The following is a 10138-nucleotide window of genomic DNA, read 5'->3' as shown; positions in this document are numbered from 1 at the left end:
AAAATTTTCAAAATGGTAGTCTTGTGTTCCTAAATGTATTTATTTTATTTATTTATTTTTTTCAGACACATATGCTGCAGCAAGAGCTAAACTTAGCAAGGCCGAGGATACATCAGATTTACAAACTGACACTGAAGTGCCAATGAAGCGCAAAAGATTGCAAGTTAAAACTTGTTTTCTCCGTGATTCTAGCTAGTTGGTGTTAGGAGCTATACTATACCAAAAACATATTATTTTGCTTCAATTTAAATATATATGTCTGTGGGATACATCAGATTTACAAACTGACACTGAAGTGCCAATGAAGCGCAAAAGATTGTAAGTTAAAACTTGTTTTCTCCATAAGTGATTCTAGTTGGTGTTAGGAGCTATACTATACCAAAAACATATTATTTTGCTTCAATTTAAATATATATGTCTGTGGGTGACACCAACATTTTAGATAACAGTAAAATTTCACAATTCTCAAATTTTATACCAAAAAAATAAAATACTAGACTGACTAATTTAAAATTCATACATTATCAAAGACAAGTGAACAGTAAGTAATAAAATATGAACAGCACAAATAAATACAATAGTAAAAAGATACAAGTGAAGTAAAAAGTTTATTCAGTTGGTATAACAGTAATATTCAGGTACACTGCAAAAAATGCTTTTCTAGCTTAGATTTTTTGTCTTGTTTCCAGCCAAAATATCTAAAAATTCTTAAATCAAGAAGGATTTTCTAGACAAGTAAAAAATAATCTGCCAATGGGGTAAGCAAAATAATCTTATTTCAAACAGAAAACAAGATTATTTTGCTTACCCCATTGGCAGATTATTTAGCTTGTTTCAAGTAAAAACTCACTTAAATTCAACTTGTTTTTTCTGAAAACAAGACAATAATTTTTACTTGTCTAGAAAATCCTTCTTGATTTAAGATTTTTAGATATTTTGGCTGGAAACAAGACAAAAAATCTAAGCTTTTGACTGGTACTGTACTATAATATACACAAAGAATAGCGGCCGATATATCGATATCGGCATTTTTTTAAAACCTCTAAATATCGGGTATTGACCCCAAAAAAACCATATCGGTCGGGCTCTAGTGTACAGTTATCAAATGTAAATTAACACTGTATAGTAGGGCTGTGAATCTTTGGGTAGACAGTGAATCGATTCGATTCACGATCCATAGGTTTTTCGATTCGATTTAAGAACGATTTTTGCAAATTCAGAACGATTAAATTAGATTGAAACTCTAGGTTAGAGGGGAAAAAAAACACTTTTGTTCATTGTTAGATGCTATTTTAATGATGCTATGGCATGACATTGCATATGTAGACATTTATGTAAGCCAAGAGCTTATACATAATACTTTTAAGAGCTTTAAAAGTATTATATAGGCTAACATTTTGTCACAGTAGGGATGTAGCCATTTCAGAAGTGACCGAAATGCCAAATACAATACTTTTATGTAGGCCTATGTATGTATGTATTATTATTATTATTATTATTTTTTTTTTTTAGAAGGAATTCTTTTCTTATCTCTTACTTTGAATTTGCTATAAGAAGTCAAATACACTGCTGGACAATAATCAATCATTTGTAATCTATAATTTTTTCCTTATGGCAATTTTATGATTGTTTTATATACTAAAAACAAGTTTTGCTTCAACCCTAATCAAACACACCTGAACAAGCTAATCAAGGTTTGAAGGGTTATTAGGAAGCTACAGGCAGGTGAGTTTTAATTAGGGTTGGAGCTGAACTCTGCAGGGCTGCGGCTCTCCAAGACTGGAGTTCGCCACCCCTGATATACACCCAAAGCATGCGCACATAAAGCTGCCTCTCAGACAGTGTGCGTCTACTGAATTGAGTTATTTTTAGTGGCTCATCGCATGTACATTTTCTGATACACACAAAAATGTCAAATTGCCCATCTTGGCGAGTATTCTAATATTAAATAAATATATATATATATATATATATATAATATATTAAGTGAACATAAACAGTGGAGAAACAATGCATGTCTATTCATATATACGTATAGGTAGATGCCCTATTAGCGGCTGTTTGTATGGGCCACGATATGCAAGCCTTCCGCCATATTGCAATGATCAGAGCCAGTCTGTTGACACTTGAGAGATGCAACCATAGTTATACACATTCAGCAATAATTTTGCTAAACTATCACAATACAACAAGATGAATCCGTTAGCAAACAACATTAAAAAGTTACTATAGTTTAAAAAGCTGTAATATTGAGTTAATACATATCTAAGAAAAAACAAACCAACACATTCTTACCTGTGAAAGTTTATCCAATTTTTCAGGAATTTAAATTTTGGCGTTTTGTTGCAACTAGAGGCTGCGTGCGCAATGTTGTGGTATCTCATTGATTGACAAAACTCATTGGTTTCTATTGTAAGTGACCACACATGGACCGTTCCGAGATGGCGACGTGTCTGGAGCAGTCAAATGTGGCGTCTACCTACATATCTAAGTGTGTATCAGTATATTATATCTATGCGTGAGGTCTTAAAGAGACAGTAGCCTAAATAAACCTGCTACTGTCAGTGTCATTAATGTTAATCAAACAACATAAGAGAGTAGTGTTGTCAAAGGTACCGACTTCGGTATCAGCTGGTATTGAAATTTTACAAATGTTACGATACCAGCAATTTCCTGTGAGCATTTTTGAGCGGATTCTTGTGAGCATTTTTGAGCGGATTCTTAAAACACCTCTGATTGGCCATTGTTCATGTGCTCAACAGATATGTCTGTGATTGGGTACAATGATCATTGATTCACGCTCTTCACTGAGCGCTTACACAGACACACACAGGAGCATTTGAAATCCGCATCTATCAGCAGATCTGTCAGCGGATCCCTAATATATCTGCTCATAGACAGATCCTCTGAGACGAGGCTTTCAAATGCTTCCATGTGTGTCTGTAAGCGCTCAGTGAAGAGCGTGAATCAATGATCATTGTACCAATCACAGACACATTTGTTGAGCAGGTGAAAACAATGGCCAATCAGAGGTGTTTTAAGAATCCACTCAAAATGCTCGCAGGAAATTGCTGGTATCGTAACATTTTTAAAATTTCAATACCAGCTGATACCGAAGTCGGTACCTTTGACAACACTACACAACACGATGATTATTGTAGTCAATCACAGACATATCTGTTAAACGCGTGAACACAAGTGCTGGAAATGCTGGTATCGCTACATTTTGGGTGTTGGAAAAGCGCTATATAAATAAAAATGATTACTATTGTTTTAAAAATGTCAGTACCGACTGGTACTGAAGTTGGTACTTTTGAAAACACTAAGAAAGAGAAAATCTAAAATGAAATTCAGGTTCTGAGATCACTCTGCAGGTGAACTGATTTACGCATGTCATCTACAAATAATTTTGTTTGTGTTTGTACTTAGGTTGCAAAAGTAGCAGATATTGGTGGTTCTTCATTGGATGATGCTACAAGGAGGATGATGAGATTCCTGATTTCAAATGAATTGGCGATCCAGTACTATCTCTTTGGCCGTCATGGCAAGAAAAGATTTTGAGATCTGTGCCTTTTTGACGTCATATGTGGTAAATGTGTTTTATTGTTTAACTGCTCATACAGATTTGTTTAAAGCTCTTTTCACAATACACACTTACGGACACTACAATTCTCAATATTATATTGAACCATTCGGTACGACATCCACGTATCAATAACAATCATAATGCCAGGTTTACATTACTGTGTATGCGGTGAGTATTTTTTCCGCGCTCTTTTTCTTATACATAGTTTAGTAGCCTACTATTCTTTTTGGCAGAATTGATCATTAATCTTGTAGCACGATCATTAATTTTGTATCACCATAGTCCCTAAATGTATGTACATGCAATAAGTAACCAGAAGGCTAAACATCTAGATTCAAGAAGTGAATCGTACAGTCACTATTATGCCAGTAATACTCTGAAGTATCTGGTAGCAACTTCTCCATCTGGATTAGCCATGTTTATTTCAGAGGCTTATGGTGGCAAATGTAGCGACAGGTACATTGCACAGAACTCAGGGTTTCTGGACTGCTTGAGGCCCGGAGATGAGGAGATGGCGGACCGTGGATTCACTATCAGGGACTTATTGGAGGAACGCAAGGTGAATTTAGTTATGCCAGCATTTACACGCAAACAGTGCCAGCTGACTAATGAGGAAGTCACCCACACGCGACACATTGCTCATGCCCGCATTCACATTGAACGGGCAATAAGGCGGCTAAAGGTGTACAAGATTCTCTCACAGACTTTGCCTATTAGTTTGGTCCCAGAGTTTGATAAAATACTGCGAATTTGTGCTGCTCTTGTAAATCTAAGAGAGGAGCTTATCTCAAGCACATAGATAAACATTTATCATCACTTAAACTGCATGTGCTTATAGTTTAATGTCATTAACAAGATACATGTTATTAATACATGTTGTTTTTGTACACTTATGTGGACAGTAAAAATATTTACAGGATTCTTTCATGTATTTCATTCTCGTGTTGCTTAAAAAATAAACTGATGAAACTTATTTACATTGTATTGGTATGTTTGTATACTTGTGTACCACATTCCTCACCCTCTACTTGTTTAAAAGCTGCAGGTATTTGCACAGATTTATCTTCTTATCAGCAAAATCATCAACTAATGCTGGCAGCATGTGTAAAAAGTAAAATTTCTGTAGCTGTTGCACATGAGCTTCTGCATAATTTTTGTCAAATGGAATGTCCATTTCTAGGTGCTCAGTTGATGTCCAGATGACCAGCTTGCAGCTCAGTAGACCCACACACATCATGGTCAACTGGACCTGAAGGAAGATGTCACACTTCAAAGTTCAATAATTTGATCAAATTGAATTGAATTTGTATTGCAAAAATTGTGCTTACAATTTAATTTATACTTTATAATAATTTAAATAGTGCTTTTATTATATGCATATTATGAGTTAGGTTGTCATCTACATGTATGTATGTGGTTTTTTTGTGTGTGTGTGTTTTTTTTACTCACTTGGAGGTAGTATCCATCCTTTCCATCCGGAAGACTGGGCTAGCTGCCAACCAAGGATGTTCAGGATGGATCACCAGGCCTCTCCTCTCCACAGCGTGCCCTCGGCTTTTCATGAGTTGGATGATATTGCCCTCATTTTCTTTGCCATATTTTGTAGCAGTATTACCTTTGAAGGCTGGGTAGAAGTGCTCATTGCGGAATTTTTGGGGGTTAGTAGTAGGTCGTTTGGGTACTTTCTTTGCTGTGCTGGAGCTTTCTGGCGTCATGCTGGCGTCATGCCACATTTGTGAGGTGCTCTGGACCTTAGTTTCTTCCATTAGTGTAGTTGCTTGGGTGGGTGATAGTTTTATGTAGGACTCATAAAACAAAAGGCACTTTCTACAACTTTGTGTTAAGCTGTGGTCTGTGTGTGATATGTCTGTATCATGTTCACTTGAGCTGGTCTTGTTGCTGTCTACATCTGCTCTGAAGCTTAGGTGAAGAAGACCTTCTGTCTGCAGCTGAAACAGTGGTGCCATCACAGATGAACTGCTATGGCTTACAAACTCAGCATGGTTCTTGAAATGTTGGGGTAAGTTGTCAGATCTGGAGGTAATGATGATGGGCCTGGATATGTGTGGCCTGGTCTATGGCGTTTAAAGTTGATGTGTTTTGCCTTCCTCAGCCCTACATTCTTCCTCGTGCCTGCATTCCACTTCCTTTGCACATCAGTACATGACATGCCTGTCTTGCCTTGCCTGACTGCATTCTCTACCGTTATAGAAGAAATAATAGTCTTTCTTACTCTTTATTTTCTTGCCTCCCTAGGATTGTAGCTTTTAGATATTATAGAACACATTAGTTAGCACTCAGATTATGCTTTTACTACTAGCTTAATACTAATGGTAATACTAATAATATACCGGTAGTACAATCATCATCATCAATCCCACTTCATATTAGGTGTCTTTAACGACTATGTGCATATGGGGAGAATTTTTATTTACCCCTTTTTTTTTTTACATTTGATGCCTTTAACGACTGAGAATTTTTTTTTACCCTTTTTTTTTAACATTTGATGCCACTGAGGTGTGATTTGGGTAAGGCTGGCACAGGTTCCATGGTATGGGTAGGTTTAAGGGGTATGGTTAGCAGTGTAATTTTAGATGTTTTATCATTTTGATTATAATTTTAGTATTTACTGTGTAAAAACGTATTTACACAATGCACAGTGCATTGTATCAAATTATACATTTAAATGTTAGTACATTGTGGTTAAACACAGTTTATTTAAAGTGAGTCCTCATCATGTTTTTTTTTATTTTTTAACATGTATTTACTGACCTTCCTCATTACTGCAGCTGCGTTACTACATGAGCGCCCTGGACCTGCGATACATGAGCACCCTGCCGTCTGTATGACACCTGACGTAGACACTAAAACCCAAGCTTTATGGTGTGACACAGTAACATTAACCCTGCCTGCTTTAAATGTTTCAAAATAATTAAAATTTGAAAACAATAGAAATTTAGAAAAGTAATCAAGTGAAATCAGTTACATTACTTTAATAAAGTAACTGAAACAGTTACATTACATATTACATTTTAAATAGGGTAACTTGTAATCTGTAACCTATTACATTTCCAAAGTAACCTTCCCAACACTGGACCTGACACCTTACAACTCCGACAAAGAGAGTTGACAAAATTTAACTAAAATATAAACCCATATTGGATTTTAAAGGCTATCATTCCTTAAAACAAAATCCCTTTTTTTAACTGTGATAATAGAATGCAAAATGCAAAAGAATGCAAAATGTTTTGCAGATTGATATTATTATTTTTTTTACTATAGTATAATAGATTTGAATACATTGTAAAATGAAGTTAATGTTAAATTAATAATTTTCATTTCTGGAAAAAGAAAATAGGAGTAACTTCTGTAATTAAAAATGTCATCAAATCAGGAGTCTGTTTTCAGCATTTAAACATCAAAATCAATAATATAATTGACCATATAGGCTACAATTAGGTTTATGCACTCCCCATGCATGAAGAAAATAAGGTTGCATCCCAGGAGCTCTACAAGAATGTTATAGTGATTAATGCAGCCAAGGAAAACATGAAGAAAAGAAAGTGGAAAATAACACAGGTAAGACAAATAAATTAATTATTTTCATTTACATATTAAACTGTTGGTAAGCCGACAAGAAATTTATTTAGGAAAATTATTGTTTTAGCTATTGCATTTAAGACTGCTATACTATGTGCAGCTCAAAAAAAAAAAAGTAATGTAGCCTATGTCCCAATGTGGCTATAAGCAAGTGTCGATCAAATGAGCACATGATAGAATGACATCACTTCAGTGCACGCAGCATGTATCCATGGCAACGCTCAGCTGCGTAGTGACAGTTAACGGTCCTCGGTGATTCCTCAGACACGGCCTTGAGTTTTCGCTTTCGTTGGTCGAAAAGGTATTTATACTTTTATATTTGTAGACATTAGCTACCGTAACCACTGTGTATTTCGTAATGCTTACATTTTATGAAAAGTTTTGAAAAGTACTTTTTTAAACGTTTGCTGAAGTTGTCCCATACGGCTACTGACGTTAGCCTATGTGAACACTTTCGAAGCTAACGTTAGCATGCAAAGCTGAAATGATTAAACGTATATAATATTGACAGATATTGAACTTAAATATTGAATTTCCATATGGTAAAAATACACACTGATACGCCTATATGCGGCAAAAAGGCCTAACGTTATGTGCGCTAAATTTCGGACCGCTTGGTCTAAATCCAAATGTGTTCATTTTGTTGTTTTAGGTTAGAGGTTTTACCCAAAGTTAAAGAGTAAAAAACGAAAATAAGACAGGGCAAATGAACTCGTTAAATATCATTCTAATACATAGTTCATAAAACTGCAGTGTCATCAGTTTGTCTAAAAGAATACAGAACGTTTGAATATTTTATGCACCATTTACCATGGTAGGGAGCAGGTGTAAATTACTTTCGTACCAACCTGTTGTTATACAGTCTATGGTACCAACTAACATTTTCAAAATACGAACATTTTCATGAATCCGAAAATTTCCTTAGTCAGTTGTGTTTTCTATTAGTAAATCGACATTACAATAATTACAAAATATACTATTTTATAGAATATTTATTATAATATTTGGCAACAGCAAAGTACTATATAACGTCTTTTATTTTGCTCTATGCAAACGTATTATTTCCGTTGCGGGCAGATTTTGAACTTTCACCCGGTATCTAGTCCTTCCTCTTCCGTCTACAGTGATAGCAGGTATGGCGGATTGTCTTTGAGCTTAAAATGTGATTGAACTATCTATTGTCATCTGCCGTTTTTGAAGATCAAATATATGATATTAAGAATTTTACGTATAGTTCGCATTCTCTCGGAGAATATCCTTGCCATATTAAGTCGAATTAATTTAATAACGGATTTTTGTTACTGTTTGAGTTGACGCTGGGAAGCTGTCGTTTATCCCTCACAAACGCGAACCTATCGGACTACGATTTTACAGTTACTATCTTACAACAGAGTGAAAGTGTACCGCTGTAATATTCGTTGATTTGTTTAAAACGCATATTTAACAGATGTTTGGACACTTGTAAAAACGCATATTTAACAGATGTTTGGACATTTGTAGCTTATAAGCTAAATGGTGCTTATTCCGCTACTTAGCCTGAACTCCACACAGGCTTTGACATCTGTTGAACAGGCATAATTAAATAAAGTGTAATTTTTCAGGTCAAGATGGTGCAGCGCCTGACTTACCGACGTAGGCTTTCCTACAACACTGCTTCAAACAAGACCAGACTGTAAGTGTATTTCCTGCATTAATGCAAATAGATCTTCACCAAGTACCAACGTTTTTTTTTTGGCAATATAGTGTTCAGTGCAGACTTCAAAAGCTGTACTTAACGACTGCTTTGTCACTCAGGTCCCGTACGCCAGGTAACCGCATTGTGTACCTGTATACCAAGAAGACTGGCAAGGCACCCAAGTCAGCATGCGGAATCTGTCCCGGTAGACTGCGTGGTGTAAGTGGTGCACTACATACAGTTCTTTCCTGTGTGCGTAGACTATACCGTTATCTTAAGTACGCTGATAGAAATGGTGTTTGAGGGTAGAAGCCAATAAATCTGGTGGAATCTAGAAAAGGAGCAGTGTTTGTTTCTTGGCTCTTGTTTATTGAATACAGCTTTGTTGTAGAGTAAATTGTATGTTTTCATGAGATTAAAAATATTTAGTAAAGTAATTCATATAATCTCTCGAGTATTTTTATAGTATTTCTAAGTTCTAATGCCACTTAGTTTGTAGCATAGTATATCAGTGTTAAAGATAAGATCAGTAATGTGTCTTTTGGGGTAATTTATATCTAATATTAGGGAGATCAAGTAAAATATGATCTACAATAGCATAGCAGATGTTAACATCTATTGAAAGTCTTGGTAGCTACATCAGATTGGATTACAGAATAGTTTTAATTTACATCAAACTAGACATAAGTGAACACATGATTTAAACATGTTCAACATATGTTTGTTCCTCAATAGATCCGTGCTGTGAGACCCCAGGTTCTTATGAGACTCTCAAAAACCAAGAAGCATGTCAGCCGAGCTTATGGTGGTTCCATGTGTGCCAAGTGTGTACGAGACAGGTAACTGACTGAGACATTGCATAGCCTGTTTATATATAATTAGATTAATAATGGGTTCATCCAAAAATTGTTCAATATGTAAAGTATATTTTATTTAGATTGCACATTTAAACACAGCAAAGCTGACCAACGTCCTGAACAGAGAAAAGAGAGCCCACCAGAATAAATAATAAAACCAAATAATCAAAACAACTTATAATGCCTAGGAGTTAGGGTTGTGCGAAATATATTGTCTACACTAATATCGTAATTGTTGTTTAAATGATATATGATTTGACATTATCGAGTACAGAGATTAAAGTTCCATCGCTACGACAGATTTCCGTCAGTTCATAAAGACAGTCTCTTGCTTCATTCCTGAATGATTCAGCCGTTCGAACGAATCAATTGAATGAATGATTCGTTCGAACGGCTGAATCATTCAGGAATGATTCAGCC

At 35.5% G+C, this 10138-nt stretch overlaps 1 protein-coding gene and 1 long non-coding RNA gene across 4 annotated transcripts in view; one reads left to right on the top strand and one right to left on the bottom strand.

The window, feature by feature from the left end:
* Positions 1 to 1838: 1838 nt before the first annotated feature.
* The window catches only part of LOC107721207 (uncharacterized), a 14109-nt gene continuing 5809 nt past the window's right edge, over positions 1839 to 10138 (bottom strand). Inside the window, exons 2-3 of the long non-coding RNA XR_001637691.1 lie at positions 5110 to 5114; positions 1839 to 1852 (exon numbers count right to left, since the gene is read on the bottom strand). This is a non-coding gene — a long non-coding RNA (uncharacterized LOC107721207). The remainder of the gene's footprint in view (positions 1853 to 5109; positions 5115 to 10138) is intronic.
* Positions 7411 to 10138, top strand: part of LOC107721205 (60S ribosomal protein L34) — a 7607-nt gene continuing 4879 nt past the window's right edge. The window contains exons 1-4 of one of the 3 annotated variants that reach the window (XM_016529101.1): positions 7411 to 7487; positions 8788 to 8858; positions 8981 to 9080; positions 9597 to 9700. In XM_016529101.1, the coding sequence (XP_016384587.1) occupies positions 8794 to 8858; positions 8981 to 9080; positions 9597 to 9700 (269 nt within the window). In that variant the 5' untranslated portion in view covers positions 7411 to 7487; positions 8788 to 8793. The other 2 variants (XM_016529100.1, XM_016529102.1) reach the window with 2 other exon arrangements.

The sequence above is a fragment of the Sinocyclocheilus rhinocerous genome, unplaced genomic scaffold (genome assembly GCF_001515625.1).
Source record: "Sinocyclocheilus rhinocerous isolate Xijiao unplaced genomic scaffold, SAMN03320098_v1.1 scaffold4229, whole genome shotgun sequence".
NCBI lineage: Eukaryota > Metazoa > Chordata > Actinopteri > Cypriniformes > Cyprinidae > Sinocyclocheilus > Sinocyclocheilus rhinocerous.
Note: the sequence above shows the minus strand (reverse complement) of the source record. Positions and strands in the feature narration are given on the sequence as shown.